General features: G+C 44.1%; 1 protein-coding gene across 1 annotated transcript in view; it reads left to right on the forward strand.

The window, feature by feature from the left end:
• The first annotated feature begins 624 nt into the window (after positions 1-624).
• LOC106896411 (atrial natriuretic peptide receptor 2-like) overlaps positions 625-19,877 on the forward strand; it is a 153,760-nt gene continuing 134,507 nt past the window's right edge. Inside the window, exon 1 of the mRNA XM_014956393.1 lies at positions 625-687. Coding sequence (XP_014811879.1) covers positions 625-687 — 63 coding nt within the window. The remainder of the gene's footprint in view (positions 688-19,877) is intronic.

Here is a 19,877-nt window from a genome sequence, read left to right on the forward strand (position 1 = left end):
CAAGGCCTCCTCAGCTCCAAGTAGGAAATTCAAGGGATGAATCTGTTTAGTTTGACATGTCTTCTCTCACTATTAACACCTCCTTCAAGCTCCTCTAAAAATACTGGGATAAGGTCAGGCCTCTGGCAGTGCAGTTCAATGGGTTTGCTTTTCTGAAGGGGAAAAGAGCCATTACTGTTTGCCAGAAAGGGCTGAAATGCACTCACTCTCCACAGAAACAGGGCCACTAGACCTTGTAGCTGCCCAGGAAAAAAAAAAAAAGGAAAAAAAAAAGAAAAAAAAAAAAACAAAAAAAAAAAAAAAAAAAAAAAAAAAAAAAAAAAAAAAAAAAAAAACCAACAATTGGTTGTTTACAGCGGCTGGAGTATTTTGTGTGCATCAGTACAACCATGCTCAAGAAAGCTTAGCTCTTTTATGTCCCCAGGAAAAAAAAAAAAAGAAAAAAAAAAGGAAAAAAAAAAAAAGCAGCAGTTTTAATGACAAATGAAAGGTAAATATTGCTGGCAAAGCTATACCCACCTCTAAAGGCACGTCTCCTCTGGCTGCAAAAATCTAACTTTGATGACCTCTTCCTTCTGTTGTTTTTCTTGTAGGCAAGCAGCTGGTTCCGATTAGCCTGCGGGAATGCCGCCCCTGGAAGTGAGCGTGCCGTATGAAACCTGCAGCCTGCATGAAGAAGAGAAAGGAGTATCCTGCAAAGATCATCGAATAATGATGACTAATGATCCATGTCCTACCTACGTGATGTATCCGGAGACGTTATCTGATTGACTTGTATTTTTTTCAGCTTTCATTTTGAAACAAATGCGGTTTAGAGCACTGAAGCCACTGGAGTGACCCAGGGAGAGCGTGTGTCACACTATCTTTCTTCTTACAGCTGTATTACAGCTGTATTAAATACAACCTCTCCTACTTCAGAAATGACTCTCTAGAAGCAAAAGTCATTAATCCTGTGTCCCCTCCTGGGTATTAAGAGTCCTATAACCTTGTTGACATCTCTTCACGCCACAGACAAAAAATATCATAATTATGGAAATGGGATGATTAACTTCATTTCCACATGCATTTATCTTCCAGTTTGTTGTTCCTGTTTCAGACATACAGAAAGCCTTGTGTGTCTGACACCTGATCTGGTTTTTGATCAGTACTGGATCAGTTTGTCTAATTAAAGGTAACATCCCTCTCAGTAAACCTCGCATTGTTAATCATCGGGAAAGTCACACTGAGGTAACACATGTTTGTGGGTCCAAACACACATGATTTTGTGAAAGAGAGCCCACCAGTGGGACATGCCACACATATGTTTAATATATATGGGAATGTAACGAACAGCCAAAAGGAAGAATGTTAATTTTCTTTTGTCTCACATATGAAAATGAAGATCTTTCAGACATCAAATACAGACTCTATGGTTGGCTAGCTTGAATTTGGCATTGGAGGGGGAGAGTCAGTAGAGTACAGGAGAATCCTTCTTCAAAACTGAATGGGTTAAAAAATTCCCTTAAAAATTGTTGTCAAAGCTGAAAAATGTAATAGTTATTTGATGTCTACATGTTCATTTTTATGTATAATTTCTCATGCTTGAAACAGGCAGTCTTCAGCACAGAAGTATACACGCCGATTTTAATTGTCCACAGGCATAAAAACTCCAAGTCTAAGAATAAAAAAATAGCAGGAGAATTTACAAGATAAGAAAAATAACAAAAATTTTCTGCCCTTGCAGATGGTAAATAAAGTAGAGATAGTAAATAAGCTAAAGAACAGCTGAGGAATAACAATCCTTTCTACTGTTTTCACAAAACTTTGATATTTTTCCCCCTGGAATTTCCAGATGCCTTGGGAGGCTCCCGACAGCCTCCTCAGGGCACGGATGGGTCAGACTCAAGTGTCTGAGCTCTGCAAACACACCCACATCCAGTTCTCCCTGGTAAGAGACTTGGGCAGGAGATGAGAAATCACATACGAGCTTAATAATAGACAGGTATATTTTATGCATCATCATTATTTTGCAGCTTCAGGAAACAGCTTGGAAAGTCACGTTGAAACCTCCCTGAAGAGTTTCTCTGGTTTTGTATGTAAACTGTCCTACTAAGAGAAGTGTAATGTAGACATGGGCCAGAGTCCTAAATGTAAAGTGGTTCTAGGAGAAATACGCAGCTCCATGAATTGGTTTCTCAGGGGTCACCACTGACTGCCCTGTGAAAGAAGTTATGGGGAACAGACCATCTCATCGGACTGTTTGATTTCTATTTTGAGCCATGGCATTTTGTCAGCTGCCCAAGAATTTATACAATGTCAGACGAATGCTATCAGATCCAAACAACTGATGGTCAACCTTTTTCCGGACCACTTTTGGAAGAAGACCCTGAAGCTCATAACCATTCTCAGAATCATCCTCTGGGGACCAATGGACAAATGTCAGACAAACCCATGATTCTCTGAAACAGCAAAATCTGTCTGGAAATGTACATATTTCAGATACACCTGGACATACAGGACTTATCCCTAAGTGGAAGCAACAGACACTTCCATGGTGGCACAGAGTTCATTAGCTCAGATATCATATTCACAACCAACAAAAGTGAGAAGTGAAACAGACATGTACATTTTGCATTTTCTACTGATAAAGCATCTTCTCTTCCTGATAGCAGGTTTGATCATGTTCCCATTTACATCAATAGCATGTTTGCTGTTGTTTAAAGATTAAATAGCATTAATTGTTTGTGTGTGTATACTTGCGTGCAGGCATGTACTCAGGCTTTTGCTCTGAACAGAAAAAAAAGGTGTAAGACAGTCAGGCACATGCCTTCTGCCTTGCCAAGGTGTTTTAGCTATGTTCATGAGACTGCTTTGGTATCATATAAGGTAATACTGTCATTTCTCAAGGAATTTATTGCTATATTTCAGTTACACACCCAGACACAGGAACTCCAAGGCAACCTGCATGACTGTTCCCAAGGAAGGTCATGCCCCATATGCAGCCCTTTGAATATTTACAGACTGGGGTCAGCAGTTGTGCTTAATATCCGTGAGATATCCCACAATGGCATTTCAGGTCATATGTATTTTCATGCTCAGAGCCAATCCCGTTATCAGATTTCTAAGAAATACACAAGCACTTCCTCCAGGCTGCCCTGTTCTTAGAAAACAAGATATTGTTGTGTGTTACTTGGTGGCGGGGGAGGATGACTTCTGTTATAGATACTGGAGATAAGGAAAAGCTTCTCTTGGGAGAAAAAGTAGCTGGGGGACAGTCCGTCCAACAAGAGGAAACTCTAAACATTTTCAGTCATGACCACCGAGGCTGCCCAAAGCTCAGTGTTGCAAAACAGGAATTGAGTGGCAACGGGAAGGAGTGTGTGGCTCTCCCAAGAGCGCACACGTCTGTGGCAGAGCCAGAGGAATGGTCTGCCTGGCCATCCTAGGGGTATTGCAGCACTCAGAGGCGTCACCTGGCTGCTTGCTCCTCCTTCCAAAATCTCCGAGGGAGAGACAGAGGCAGTAGGTAGGCCAGCCCTGCTAGATGCTTCTTCCCCCAGACTTCTGCCTAGAAAAGAAAAAGCTATGAAATACTTATCAATGAGAAAATGAAATCTCTAGTGTTATCCCTCCAGGCCCAGAACGTCCAAATAATAAAGGAATACTAGAGATATTACTAAAAATACTGTCTCAAATTCATTCCTGGTGTAACTTCACCACAACCAATGGAGGCAGAGCTGCAGTAGCTGAAACTAACTTACTCTGTCCAAAACCCAGTGTTAATAAGATATAAAAAGTGTCGTATTACACAGATTTCGCAGTTAGAACTACTGTCCTTACCTTATAAAAGAACAAATAAATCTGACAGATAAAGTGAAGGCCAAAACCATTAATGCTAATTAAAATGGCACTCAAAGCAGACTATTACTGCACTGCTCACGCTGAAATGCCGGCTCAACAGCAGCTTCACCTCGCTGGGGGAACCACCGGCCCACGCTCCTCTGGCAGGAGTAAAACTAAACCAATAGTGCTGCTCTGTCTGGTTATTAGATAATACCAATGAAGGTTTTCATAGAATCATAGAATGGTTCGGGTTGGAAGGGACCTCAAAGATCATCGAGTTCCAACACCACTGTCATGGGCAGGGACACCTCCCACTAGATCAGGTTGCTCAAAGCCCCATCCAGCCTGGTCTTGAACCCCTCCAGGGATGGGGCATCCACAGCTTCCCTGGGCAACCTGTTCCAGTGTCTCACCACCCTCATAGTAAAAAAATTTCTTCCTGAGATCTAATCTGAATCTTTTTTCTTCCAATTTAAAACCGTTTCCCCTTGTCCTATCATTACACCTCCTGGCAAAGAGTCCTTCTCCAGCTCTTCTATAGGCACCCTTCAGGTATTGAAAGGCTGCTATAAGGTCTCCCCGGAGCCTCCTCTTCTCCAGGCTGAACAATCCCAGCTCCCTCAGCCTGTCCTCATAGGAGAGGTGCTCCATCCCTCTGATCATCTTTGTGGCCCTCTGCTGCACCTGTTCCAGCCAGTCCATGTCCTTTCTGTGTTGAGGACTCCAAAGCTGGACACAGTGCTCCAGGTGGGGTCTCACGAGTGCAGAGTAGAGGGGCAGAATCACCTCCCGAGACCTGCTGGCCACACTTCTCCTGATGCAGCCCAGGACACGGTTGGCTCTCTGGGCTGCCAGCGCGCACTGCCGGCTCATGTTGAGCTTCTCATCTATCAACACCCCCAAGTCCTCCTCTTCAGGGCTGCTCTCCAGCCATTCTCCACCCAACCTGGATTCGTGCCTGGGGTTGCCACGTCCCAGGTGCAGGACCCTGCACTTGGCTTGGTTGAACTTCATGCAATTTGCATGAGCCCACCTCTCCAGCCTGTCCAGGTCCCTCTGCATGGCATCCCTTCCCTCCAGAGTGTCAACTGTGCCACCAAGCTTGGTGTCATCAGCAAACTTGCTGAGGGTGCACTCTATCCCACTGTCCATGTCTCCAACAAATATGTTAAATAGTACTGGTCCCAGTACCAACCCCTGCAGAACACCACTTGTAACTGGCTGCCACCTGGACATTGAGCCATTGACTGCCACCCTTTGGGTGTGGCCATCCAGCCAGCTCCTTATCCACTGAGTGGTCCATCCATTGAATCCATGAGTTTCCAATTTTGAGACCAGGATGTCATGTGGGACAGTGTCAAAACAAGTGAAAACAATGTTTTCACTTGCACGCTCTGGGTCCAAGCTAGACCTCCAGTTTTCCCACAGCTGAACCTCTCATCGGAATTATACAAACAACCTCTGAAATTTTGGATGAATTCTGCCTGTGGTTGCAATCTGGCCCAGGTTCATGTAAAACAGGCAGCCCTAGCTCTCCAGAAGATGCCCAGGATAGAGACCTCGTCAGCTTGCTTCCTCACTGCCCCCAGCAGCTAGGGTGCAGTACCACAAAAAGGAAGAATAAATCACTCATGACTTTGCCTCTTCCTAGGTGACATTGCTGTTCTGGTTGTGCTGCAGAAGGGGCAACAGCCAGGCAGAAAACAAGACAGGCTTCAGTGCTACACAGCAGGCACACATCCGACTGCTGCTCTTAAAAGTGATTTTGTGATGTTATTCACCATCAGCACAAAGGCTGTATATAACAGTTCAGGGCAAAGCAGAGTGAGAGTTTTACTGCCTGCCCTCACCCTGGCTTAGGTGGGTAAAACAGTGGGGGTCCTGCTGCCCAGACCCAATGCTCCCACTGCCCCTCTGGTCTTGCAGTCTCCTCCTGTGGAATGACAGCAGAGTGGAAAGCAAAAGCTTTTCTGCTTGGTTAACATAGGATTTCCCCATAAAATTTAGTGAAATCTAAATCCATACACAGTGGTAGTGGGGTTGCCTCTGCCTCAAGATTTTTCTTACACCCCAAAGTGACAACCCCCAGGTGTGACAACCCCCAGGTGTGGCTCAGGACAACCTCTGACTTGCTCCACTTCTCTCCTTCTGCTCACTATGAGGCACTTCTTCACTCTCTCAGCATTGCCTGGCTTTGCCCTGTCATCAGGGGATTGTTGTGGTGTGAAGCGTCACTTTTTAACAGAAATATTCCAACAACATCCTTTTTTGCAAGCTCATATTTCCTGGCTTCACCCTAAGATTAGCCTGCCTTGGGGACTACCTCACCCCACACCCTTTCCTACCCTGCTGAACCTGAAATGTTTGTTTCAAAAGGCATCCAGAGTCCTGAGCTCAGGATGTGCACACAGTTCATGGAAAAGCAGAGGTGCTGGGTGCCCTCAGTCTGAAGTTGGCATCTGCTTTAAGTCCATGCTTATCTGCTCTCTGATCCCAGGGTTCAGTTCGTGTTCCACCCAGAAGATGAAAGGGAGAGACACCACTGGACAGAAACAATGTTCTGTATAAAATGGAGTTGCCTTCCCACATGCAGCTTTGCTGGAAGAAAAGGCAGTTAAATGTGGTAAGAAACATCTGCTGCTTGTGTTGGAAATTAAATGTCACATTGAAGGACAGTACTTCAGTATTTCACAGAAGTGTCACAGGGTACGTTTGTATGTACTAATTCATCCTTATTACTTGGTACCACAGGGGTTTTTTTTTGGGGGGGGGGAGAGTTATTTTTTTTAGTTTTTTCCCTTTTTCTCTTTGTCCCTTTTTTCTCTCTCTTTTTTTTTTTTTTTTTTTTTTTTTTTTTTTTCCTGCTCCTGGATGGAACTTTAAAAACTCCATTGTGGTGGCAGGAAAACCCTGTTTTTGGCAAGCCCAGTGGCTTGACAGGGCAACACACGTGACCTAATTTTACAGACAGCTTTGTGTCTCTTGTTTAACGGCTTGCAAATGAGTGCACATGAAGAAAAACAGCAGCCAGCGGAGTATGAGTAATCCAGCCGGGAATGCGGTTTGTTACGGGGATGAGGAGAGAGCCTGCTCACAGCATGCATCACGCACGGCAGCAACCCACAGCCTGGGACTCCCCTGCCAGAGGGGGACAAGAGCTGGCTGTCAGACTGGGGTCCAGTGGTGGAGGCACTGGTTTTGTTGGACGGGAATGGGAGCGAGGAGCACAGCGGCTGAATAACCCCCCATTGCCAGGTCCTGATCCTTCCTCCCATCTTCTCCACCTCTTCTTCTGATGCACCTTGTGAACTTGACATTTCGAGTTGCTTTTTACCCTCTTGAGGGCTTGGAGGTCCTACCCTTGCCTCTCCTGCTTTCTACAACCATGCCAGCACATTATCCCAGATAGGCTTGATCCTGGGATCCCGTCTGTCATTTCAAAGACAATATAGCTTGGACTAAGCTCTTTTAAGAAGCAGACAACCTCAAACTAAAGAAGAGGTGTGGTTGGTGCTGGTCTCTTCTCACAGGTAATTAGTGACAGAACGAGAGGGAATGGCTTCAAGCTCCAGCAGGGTAGGTTTAGACTGAACATTAGGAAAGAATTTTTCACTGAAAGAGTGATAGGGCATTGGAACAGGCTGCCCAGGGAGGGGGTTGAGTCCCCATCCCTGGCTGTGTTTAAGGGCCGTTTAGATGCAGTGCTAGGGGACATGGTGTAGGGGAGGACTTTGTAGAGTAGGGTAGATGGTTGGACTCGATGATCCCAAGGGTCTCTTCCAACCTAGACGATTCTATGATTCTATGAAATGAAGCCTTACAAGAAGAGAATAACCAAGAATACCCCAAAACTACTCTGCAGTACCATGGCAGCAGTGGTCCATTAGTACAAACTTAGTTCTGACTGCCACACAAGGGATACAATTAAAGAGAGATACTTCAAAATAGTTTTAGAGTTAATCTCTTAGAAGTTAATGCCATATAGCATTATTACTTTCTGTCACCAAAGACACTGACGAGTTTTCTGCTGCAACGATGCAGCATCAGGTAAGTCACCAAGAGGCATATGCACTGACCTAAACTTCTGCTGCCAAACCCAGACATACCTGGGAGCTGCTCTCAGCCATCCTGATTTTCTGCAGGACCAGCATGAGTTCTGCGGAGGCTCAGGTCATGGAAGAGCCCGTTTCCAATCACCAGCAGTTGGCTGTGGGCCCTACACTGCTCCTTTGTGTTCTCATGGGTACTCTCCCAGAGAGAGGACTAAAGGCTAGTCTTTCCTGAAGCCTTATCCCATGAATCTTCCAAATTACTTTTTTTCTACTGTTATTTTCTCATACAGACCTGTTGCTTCTAGGTGGCCCAACAACTTTGTGACTATTGTCACAGAAATGGTCTGTAATTATCATGGCTGCTGGAATCCTATGTCCCTTTTGCTCATCTTTCAGTCTGTGTCCATGCTGAACACCTCAAGCAGCTGTGGCAAAAGTAAGGGTGACATTTAACATCCCCTTGTCCTGGTAGGAATGATGGTTATTTGTCTACAGCAAGGCACATTGCCCCCTGCCATGTCAGCCAGCGTTTCCACTGCAGTAGGCTGAGGCTTAGGAGTCATCTCAGTGTGAGTCCCCCTCCCTTTTCTATCTGTTTAAAAACATTTTAGATGCTTGGTGTTACAGGAGCTAACCTTCATATTCAAGTTAGGGTTTAGTCTATGAGAAATCGGAGTTGTGATAAACGTTGGATAAAAAAGAGGAAGTGGGGATTTTGCACATTCAGGGACTCTGGTACATAATTAGTTTTCTCATCCCCTGTGTTTCATGTCTAAATGTAGACTGAGAAACAGGTCCTCCTTACTAGGAATCCTGTTAGCTGTTGTCACGGTTTAACCCCAGCTGGTAGCTAGGACCATGCAGACACGCGAGCATTTCTTCCCCTTCCATGAGAATGACAGGGAGAAAAGGGAGAAAATGAGGGGAAAGGGAAAGGAAAAAAAAAATTGCGGTTTGAGATAAAGATGGTTTAATAGAAGAATAATGGCAAAGGAAAATAACAATAACATTAACAATGACACAATCCAGTCTTGGTACAGAACATTCCATTGACCTTGGTTGTTCTGTCTGTGCTCCTTCTCAGCTTCTATGGGAAGATGAAAGGGTCCTTGAAAAGTAGAGACATCACCTAACAACAACAAAACCAATACATATTATTGACATTCCTTTCACAGCAACCACTAGAAAAAAATTTAACTCCTTCCCAGCTGAAACCAGGACACCTGTACACTACAACACCCGCCATACAAAAAAATGGGTGGCTGCTTGCAAAACAGGTTTATGTATTAATTTTTAAATTTAGACTTTCTAGATATCATTAGAATATGGAAGAAATAGCAAAAGCCTTAGATTAGGGTTCTGTTTTTCAGAAATCATTATACTGAGAAGAAATACTAATACTATCCTGGGGGCTGTTTCCAGCAAGAATGCTTGCAGTAATTTAACCTTTCTGTTTTCTTATGAGACCCAGATAGGGGCTAATGTTTCCATAAAGCATGAAGATGTTAAAGAGGGAAATTTATGACTGATCACAACTTGGGTCTCTGTATTAGTTTTAAATTTGTCATTCATTTGGGAATGCTTGGATTGGTAACCAGCATTCAGTTTCAAGTAGGTTTCTGATTAGAGGAAATGGGCCACCAGGCACAGTGGGGTGTTTTTCCCAGCATTTGTGTTAATCCTGTTTTACGTATTGAATTCTTTGTTTATATTAAATTAACTCTGGAGTTCAGAATGTTGTTCTGCTTATTAAAAGGCTCTGGCAACTAAAAGGTGGTAAGTAGTCTGCAGTGAGAATTTGAGGTCTGATGTCCAAATGGCTCTTTATTGTATTTTTAAGCTTGAAATTCCCAGCTGTCCTGACACTAAAGCTATATCTAGAGGTAGTATGAGAGTTATGTGTTGGTTTAAGACTGTGATAAACAAAAATCCCCCTTCCCCAGCTACCCTATGCCTGCTTCTCAGCAGAGCCCAGCGTCATCCCTGCCTGGGCCACCAGCACCAGGGAAGAACCATGGGGCTACTGTGAGGGTGGTGGATACTCCCTCAGAGGCTTCAGAGTAGGAGAATGCAGTGAGAAAAGCCATCAGGACTTTTTATTCAAGCTTTTAATTCATCACTGCTTTCGTTCAAGCACTGTCCACAGCCTGTTTGGTATTTTCTGATTTTGGCTTTTGTCGCCCTTTACTTTCTCCCTTTCCTTTTCCTAGCAGAGTATCACCAAAAATATAGAACACAGCCTTACCCACCCCACAAACCTAGGATCTAAAAATATGAAGCCAGCCACACCAGGTCCTAAATTAGACTACCAGGCTTTTCTCAGTTTTGGGTTTTTTTTTTTTCATTTTTTTCTCCCAGCAGGAATTTCAACCTTAATCACAGCCCTTGTTTTAACTACAGTTTTAGATCTGGTCTGGTGACCTCTGTGAAACCCAGACCTCAAGATTATGCTGTGTTGAGGGTTTTTAGAAACTGAAACTCTAGTTCAGTGACATTAAAGCAGAACTTCTTCCCTGGTTTCTTCCTTCAAATACCATGATACTGATAATTCCAACACTAGCAATACTCAAAATCTGAACCCTAAGCCATCGATACATATATGAACCATAGGTCAAAATAGCTTGGGAATAATGGTAATACTAATTTTCAACATATCTGCTGACTTATTTTGAATTTCTTCCTCTATCCAATTATTTACCTGAACCAACACCTGACGCTGTTCTCAAAGTCATGCAACACACATGGAACTCAGATTTAAAAGTAATTGTGGGAACAAGCGTTACTGCTACCAGTCCTAAAGCAAGACTAGCTGTCAATTTGAAACTCCCTTTTTGCTTTAACATTTTACTGTCCCTTCTCAACCCTGATCCTGGTATATAGATGAAAGATATAGATGCAATAAAGTAACTGGGGATTACTCTAAACACCTCAGTTACTTCAGTTCTTCAATTTTGCAAAGCCTGAATCCTAATCGTAGTCCTTAAACTTAACTTATGCACCGCTAAAAATGGAAGACCTAAAAGCATCCCTGTAACTAATGCCTATTTCCTCTCAGCTCCATTTGGAAACTTGTCCTGAACATCCTCGTCAGAGGTGACCGCTCGTTTCTAGCTGCATAAATCCCTGCTTGGCCATTGTTCTGTAACAGCAGTGATTTTCTGAACAAGGAAATGTGGACCCAGGCTGATGCCAGCCCTCAGCACAGCTGATCCTTCCTGAATTCCCTTTTTCTCCATATCCCTAATTTTTCCCCATATCTCCAATTCCTAAAAGTAGCTCCAGGGACTTGTGGCAATACGAAACTCACCATGTTAATGTACTTTTGGGACACAGTCAAGCAACAGCCCAAAATGCAATCTGCTCTCAGGTCCTTCCTTCTGCCTATATCCTATCCATATTTCCCAGACAGATCCTTCATTGGAGCTAATTTTACTCTTAGTGCCAGGTCTCTGAACTCCATGAAACTTCTGGCTTAACATTCCCAATTTGCGCAAAGGAAAAAAAATGAGGATAATCCTGTGAACATATTACCTTTTTTTTTCCTTCCCCAGTTTGCCTCCCTGAAACCCTAACACTGTCCCAAAATTCTACCCTGATACTACCCATAGTCCAGCATCACATCTTAATTTAAAACAAGTCTGTTTCTCTGAGAAAAATGACTTACCAGGTTCTCAACCCTAGCCTTAGAATAAATCTCATAACATCTGAGAGCCACAAATCTAAAATAGTTCAGCAGTGTATTTATGGTCAATTCCTTATTCTATGAGTCAATTGTCCCACACTTGCACCTTCAATTCCCATCCCATATCTTGCTTTTCATGCAACTGGGGCTCTATATTTCATAATAATGTTTATGTTAAACATGTAGACCATGATACTCTTGGTGGGTGCTTCATTACAGGATAGCAGATTGCACAAAGTAAAAAGGCAACATCTGCTGCACATCAGGAAAGCCTTGTGGTAAAGAAATGTGGAAACATATATCTCCCTTACATGGATACCACCACAGAGAGAGGTCCAGCAGTGACTCCTGGCTTGCTGGCTGTAGATAACTGTCCCCTGGGAACCTGTGACTCTGAGAACAAAGGGTTTGATGTATGGCCTTGACATAATTAAACAGGCCACAACTCACACGAATTGGAATTACACAGGAAGTGTTATTTCTGCGATGCATATGGCAACTTAAAGTGATGCAAACTGAGGTGTTAAATTAATAAACATATCATAGGACAGAGAAGGCATCCTTTTCTCAAATTTTCCTTCAAATGCGTGGTGAAGGATACGGTATTGAGCTATATTAAGTGACCTTTACAGCCCTTGGCAAGAGAAAGATGGGAAATAGTTTAAAACTTAAGGAGATTAGAAGGATTGATTTGGAACAATTATCCCAGTAAGCCATTACATTTCAGAGAAATGCTGAAATATTTTGACTGATACTATCCAGCTACATACAATACTCACCTAAAGCTTTTGTGAATCTGACACAAGTTGCTTCATAGGGAAAAAGCAAATAAGAGTTTGCAATGGATGCTTAGAAAAGGTGGTCTTCCAGATTTTCAGATCAGGCACCAGAGAAATGATGTAGTCCAGTCACAGGAAATCTCTTTCAAATGTTCCTTCCCCCAGGACAGAAGAAAAATTGCTTCCTTTTCCTATGCCCTTGTCATCCAGAGGTCAGGGAGAAAGTCTAATGAAAGGAAAGCACCCCTGGTTTACTTGCATTTACTACACTTCGCATGCTCATGTTTGGATTTTGGCTGTGCAATATGTCTTCTCTGAGGTCAGTGCTAGAAAGTTCTCTACATTGTCTGGACAATAACATGAGCTTTTGCTTAGACAGATGTCTCATTGTGAAGAGTAATTTGCAGAATATTTATACAGTTTCATTTACTTCATCACTGAGGTACAGTGTACCAACTGTTCTTAACCACAGCGAAAAGGCGGGGGTATTGCCTATAACTGTTAAAAAAATAAGATTTTTTTTTTAGCAACATTGCTCAAAGGAAGATTTTCAAGGATGACTGAGGTTTTTTTTCATTCTTTTCTGTTTGGAGGCTCTCTTGGAAGTCAAATTCAAGGAAAAAGGCCTATTTGAATCTTACATTTTGATAAACTGAAACTGAAAAGGAGAATTTACCAAGTCCACAGTGTTTTGAGAACAGATATACAGAAAATTTAATTCTGGATAAGAACTAAGGATTTCCTGTTGTGAACCTCCACATAGGCTTTTTTGGTGCTTTTTGTGGCTTGTTTATTAATGAGGGAAAGAGTAGATCTTGTCTTCCAGTTTGTGATATAAATAACATTGCTTAGAGGACAAGTCTTCTCCTATTGGAATAGCATGTGGAAAAATCTGCCTCCATTTTGGATAAGACTGCAAAATAAAGACCATTGCTGTCCCCCATGTTTCTGTGAAATGGAGATTCAGGTTTCTGTGCAGCCCTGGAGGCAGCACCCTGTTGCACATGTTCAGCAGACATCTTCTCCCTAGGCTGGCAGTGGATCTGCTGCAAACATGACCTTCTGCGTTTGGGCTCATGTCCGTCAATGATGGATGTATCCCTCAAGGATGTCCAGCCCCTAGGGGTTTCAATGGGAGACAGAGGCAAAAGCACCTTTGTGTTTTTGGACTTTATTCTTTACCTCAGTTTATACAAGTCCAAGCTTTTCCTTTGGGAAATTTTTTACTGCCCTTCCTGGTCACAAAAGCAGGATGACATCACTGCACCTACAAAGTCTTTTCAGGCAGATGAAGGCAGAAGATAAGATTGCTCTGCAGCACAGCCCTTCCCTTGTACACCTCGGTGTGTCAGCTCCTCCTGGTTTCAGTTCAGCTGATCAGATATCTCAGATCCATTTGTAAAAGTCAAACCTGGATAAAGACTGGGTTTTAAATAATTCTGCTGTTTGGGTGAATTGTTATACAAAATATTTATTCAAGCCTTATTTATCTTTTTCTGTTCTGTGTTTATACACATGCACTCCGAGAAGTTTCAGATGCCCAGTAACACAAAAGGCTTATTTCAAAAGTCTTTGGATTTTCCTTCCTCCCTTCTTGTAACATTGTGTTTGTTTTATGCTATCCGATGCTGCCAATAGATGCACCCGTACTACAAAAAGACGCTGTTCTTCCAGATTTGAAAGGAAATGTAGTCATTGCCAGCTTGGAGATATGAGCACATTTGCTAAAAGAAACATCCACCAAACCCATATATCTTTGTCATTTCAGTTAAGTACTTTATGAGTCAGACATCTGGTCCTCACTGGATGCCTCTGCATAAGCTCTTTGTTCAGTGGGCCGAAACGGTCCCAAGACTGGTTTTTAAGGCTGCAGAGTGAGCCTGGTCTTCTCTATCTGGGATGGGAAAAGCATGCATGAGCTGAGGATCCTTTCCCTAATGCCGTACAACACAACCCACGGGATGCTCTCAGAGATAATCCATGCATACCTTTCGCTTTCAGATTACTATCCTTTCCAAGTAATGTTATGCAAAAAAGAACGGGAAAAACCCAGCAAAAAAGGGTTTCATTCAGGAATGGAAGCTTTTAACTAATGATCCCCAGAGTGGATTCAATGTCAGTGATTTTTCAGTGTTTTCGAGACAGAAACTAACAACGATAAGGACGACAGACGTACCCCTCCAACTTTACTGAAAGAGCTATTTTGATTCAAAACACTTAGGCTGCATTTATAAACCACTTGCTGGGGCCTGATTTCCGCTGCTTTGATGTCAATGTGCTTAGTTTGAAACTCAATGTAAATCAAGTCCCCTTTCAACCCCAGGAAACATGGGGAAGGTGCCAACAGCGGGAAGTTCCTTGTGGGCTCGTTGGGAAGAGTGGCTGCTAGACCAGGACACATAGAGAACTGGCTTTTGCAGCCCTGGGAGGGTGGATGTGATATCAATAAGAGGGTCTTGATGTGATTCAGCTTTCAGTGTTTGAATCAGGAGCCCCCGAGGAAAGCTGAGACACCAAAACTTGCTTTGAGAAGACTGATGTATCTTGGGAATTGGGCCTGAACAAAAATGGAAGATCCTAATTCCAGCCCCAGCTTAGCCACCCCTATGAACTCTCCTAATGAGGATACACTGATTAACTTCATTAACGCCTGCCAAAAATTAACCCCTCAATGACCCCTAGCGAGGTGGTCTTCCTGAGGATGACAGCAGTGCTGAGGTTGGTAGCTCCTCGCTATCCTTTGCAGATCGTATATCCACCCTCACCCAAGCCTTAGCTGTAGCCACCTTTACTCTAAATGACCTGTAACAGCCAGAGTACCACGATGGCTCAACTGGGTACCAGGGTGCTCTTGCCCAGGCTGCAGGTGTTTCATTGAAGAATTGTGCACAGAGCAGGAGCATGTTCACCTTAAGCAACTGCAACAAGCAGCTACTTGGCACGCTGACCTCCTGCAAACCAGCCAGAACCCCACATCCCATGGGATGTGACACAAGAGAAGGAAAAGGGGCCAGCTGCATGAGGCATTTCAGGGAAGCAACTGCATAAGCACACACCTCCATATGTTGGATGCAGAGGAGGTGAAGGCGAACAAACCAAAAGATGTGGTAGACACCTTGGCTCCATGTTGGCCAGGAGTAATTCCTTCATAAATATTTCATGCCATCCTGCTTTTGTAAGCCTTCAGGCTAGTGGGGAAATTCATCCAGAATGAAAGGGAAATCAGAACATTTCCTCTAATGAGGATGGGACCTAAATTTACAAAACATATGATCCTCTAAAGAGCTTGGTTTCACCCCAGAACACAAAGCCCCCAGATCTCAGTGAACCAAAACAGAGTGAGGGATCTGGGGCCCTCTAGATGACCAACATGACAACAAGAAAGCATTGATGGGGAGACTGTACTTACCCAGATCATCCAAGGTGCAGTTAAGGAGATGGACTCCATTTGTTTCTCCCAGGCTGTATTCCATGTACTGCATGGGAGACAACAGTGCTCTTTCCCATCAGGAGTGCAGGTTTAGGCTGGGGTATGTGCTTGTTATCATGACAATATCATCTTGTCATTAGGAGATCTTCAGCAAACAGACCCTCTGACGGCTTGTTTACAAGCGTGGAGAAGAAAACCAAAGCAGTAATCCTGCTGCTCACATCTGTTTGCTTGGAGGTAGGGCATAAATCCTTTTTGTCCCTTTTGTGTCTCCACATCTACAGAGGCAGAAACAAAGCTCACAGTGTCACATTTTTGCTATTAGTCTCTGCTGCTGGGATGGAAGTACTTGTAATTTTACATTTTAACAACCGCGTTCAGACCCTAACCCCCTGACCATAATGTTTGCCAGGTTTTTCCCCTATTGTGGGAACATCGCAGCATTCTCCACTCCACCCACAAACTTGATCAAAAGCCCAAGGAACTGATCACAGCAGCTGCCCCACGCTTTTAAATATGAATAAGTGACTTTGATGGCCAGGAGTTTGCTACAAATTTCCAGGACATACCCAATGGCAGCTAATTGCCTTTCAGCACATTGATAAGTTTTGACAATTAGATGCAAAAGCCAGAAATTAGTTCCTTGGGGAACTAGATCAGTTTTCTATTCACCTGTCCTCTTCACAAGCTTGTGTATTTGGGTGTACAGTGTATAATCCCATTCCAGACCATGAAGTGACTGGTAACTATGTTTGGACATTAAGGAAATGAAAGTTTTTATAAACATTATATAAATTGCTTTATTATTTGCAGACGTTCTTGTGGCATTCACAGAGGCTATAACCATGGCAATTATTTAATAACTATAGACTAATATATTAACTATACTAATTATAGACTATGGTCTATAAACCACAAACTACCTATTAACAATTAGCTTCAGACTAATTTATTAACTATATTATCAAGTATCTACTACATATCCATTTCTATCTAATGTGATATACTGAAGAGATAACCCTTCAACAAGTTTTCATAGAATCATAGAATCATGGAATCATAGAATGGTTAGAGTTGGAAGGGACCTTAAAGATCATCGACTTCCAACCCCCCTGCCATGGGCAAGGACACTTCCACTAGAGCAGGTTGCTCAAAGTCCCATCCAACCTGGCCTTGAACACTTCCAGCAATGAGGCATCCACAACTTCCCAGGGCAACCTGTTCCAGTGCTTCACCACCCTCATAGTAAAGAATTTCTTCCTAATATCTAATCTACATCTCCCCTCTTCAAATTTAAAACCGTTACCCCTTGTCCTGTCACTACACTTCCTGACAAAGAGTTCCTCTCCAGCTCTCCAAAAGGCTCCCTTCAGATATTGTTAGGCTGCTATGAGGTCTCCCTGGAGCCTTCTCTTCTCCAGGCTGAACAATCCTGGCTCTCTTAGTCTGCCTTCATAGGGGACGTGCTCCATCCCTCTGATCATCTTCGTGGCCCTCTGATGGACCTGTTCCAGCCGGTCCATGACCTTCCTGTGTTGAGGACTCCAAAGCTGGACACAGTACTCCAGGTGGGGTCTCACGAGCTCAGAGTAGAGGGGCAGAATCACCTCCCGCGACCTGCTGGCCACACTTCTCCTGATGCAGCCCAGGATGTGGTTGGCTCTCTGGGCTGTCAGTGCACATTGCTGGCTCATGTTAAGCTTCTCATCCACCAACACCCCCAAGTCCTTCTCCTCAGGGTTGCTCTCTTGAATTGGTGTGGCACAATTTGAATTCTTCAAAACCTCTCACAAACTGCAACATTTGACATTGTGCTTGCAACCACCAGCAAAATTACAAAAGAAGTGACAGAACAACTCTAACCACAGCAAAACAAAACCCCACGCTTATTATAAATTAAAAATCCCACACCTGTCTGCATACATGAAAAGCCTCTACAGCACTCCTGCACAATCCATCCCCCCAAATAATAAGCCAATTCAAAGCTTTTATCTGATTCAGTCACAACTGCTTTAAACCAGGCATGGGCTCTAATGAACCACGTTTAGCACCGCTGACCATGCCCGATAATTCAAGCCTCTGACGACTAGTGTGGGTAATCTTATTTTAAAGGCTCAGCATGTTCATTTCAACGTGGAAAGCAACACCTGAGGTTGCAATGTTGTGAGGAGGTATCTTAGGTGAAGAAGTTTGACCTCTTGAGGAAATGGCATGGAGAGGGGAAAAACTAAGGTACTGAGAGGGAGTCAGGTCATCAGTGCCAAAAGCATGGCTTATTTTCCTGACTGATGTGGTCTTGCTTTTTTTGCAGCCTTTCACTGTTTGTGCCCATTTGTGGCTTCTTATCTCTTACGTCCATTTTTATCTCTTGACCTTGATTTTTACTATGTGCTTCACCCGGCATTGCACACAGTGAGGATCCAGCCCATGAAAGAGATTCCAGGGCACTGGCTTTATAGAAATAATCCCTGATAGCAGCAGAGGACTAACACCTCTGCTGAATGAAAAAACTGCTAAGCCCCGAAAAATCAGTGTCAGGCCAGAGGACCTTTTGCTTTCACCCCAACACACACCCCCTGCAATGGTTTCTTTCCTGATTGCAGAAGGAGACGCGTGATAATCAGGCCTTTAGCCTCACTGATCTCTGGATGTTGTCCTCACCATAAATGCTAGGATCAATGAGGAAGTCTGCGAATTAACTCTTAAGAGAAAAAAAAAAAAGCAGCTAGGTAAATGAATGCAAATCATAGAAAAAGCACAGATTTTGCACATACAGGTATATTTCAATACTTTTTTGACTATTCCTAAATTGAAAAATGGTTGGTTTTGTGGTTTTTTTTTTTTTCCTGGCTTTTCAAGCAGCTCTATTGTTGCATTGTGGTGGTAAATCCTGAACAAACTTCTGAAATAGCAATACATTAACACTTCCAGCACAGTTCACCAATGACTGAGGAGCTCTGAAGAAAAAATAGTATCTTTTTCTTTTTTCTAGCTATGCTGTTTGCCAACCTGTATTCCCAAACAGGTAGTTAAGTGTACTTGAACCGGACAAAGAGTCCCAAGAAACACATACTCAGCTTCACTTCCTGACATGCTCTGAATTACTTTTAGTTCTGTGTTTCTGTACGAACACACCTAGTGGCTAAATTAGAGGATACGTGCTACAGCAAATTACAGAGCATGTTTAGACTCACAGGCCCGCTCCTCATAGTTAGGGGGAGGTTTGCTTTGATACGGTTCCAGGTTTTCCCTCCCTTCCCGCCTTTTTCTTTTTCAGACGCCCCTTTCGCCTTTCTATTTCTGCCTCCCACTTCCCTTCCAGCACCTCAGCAGCCCCTCGTACATGGCAGGAGAGAGCACACAGCAAACACCCTCAATTTCAAAAAGTAAAATAAAAAGGCACCCAGCTGATTTTGTGCTCTGCCTTCACCCTCTGTTCCCCAAGTCTCTCCGTCATCCTCACCACAACTTGTAATTTTGCCTTTTTCTCCCCAGGGTGACCCCAAGCAAAGAGGGACAGGGACACACATGCAGCCTCTTTGCTCCTCTCCAGACTCAAGTTGCAACCACACCTCCAAGCACAGCCCAGTGCATCCCTCGGCAGTGGTGCTTCCCCTGCTTGGTCACCTGCACTCAGCTAGGGTGGTTTGGAGACCCATCCATGCATCCCTCCTTTTCTCCTTTCCTCCCTCCCTCCCTCCCTCCCTCCCTCCCGAGGAGAGGGCTGTGGCCCTGCATGTGCTCTGCCCCTCTTCCTTGTCCCTTGCAACCGGCGTATGTGTCGCCCCTGAGCAATCCCTGTCCCCGAGCCCCACACTGGCAGGGCAGGACAGCCGGTGGCCCAGGCTGGCGCCCAGGGGAGGTGCGGGCAGGGGTGAAGCCGGGCGGGCAGGACTGCGCCTGGGGCGCTGCTGAAGCCCCGCTCTTTCCCTGTGCTGCAGGGCAGTGTCCGCGGCAGTCACCAGCGGGACGACGTTCTGCGGCGTCATCGGCCACCCCCTGAGGCACGAATACACAGGTAGGAGGGGGTGGCTGGGACGCGGGAGGCTGCTGTGGGCCTGCTGAAGCAGAGCCGTCTGGCAGAGGAAGGCGGGCTGGGGGGGGGGTGGCCC

The sequence above is a fragment of the Calidris pugnax genome, unplaced genomic scaffold, assembly GCF_001431845.1.
Source record: "Calidris pugnax isolate Ruff unplaced genomic scaffold, ASM143184v1 scaffold262, whole genome shotgun sequence".
Taxonomy (NCBI): Eukaryota; Metazoa; Chordata; class Aves; order Charadriiformes; family Scolopacidae; genus Calidris; species Calidris pugnax.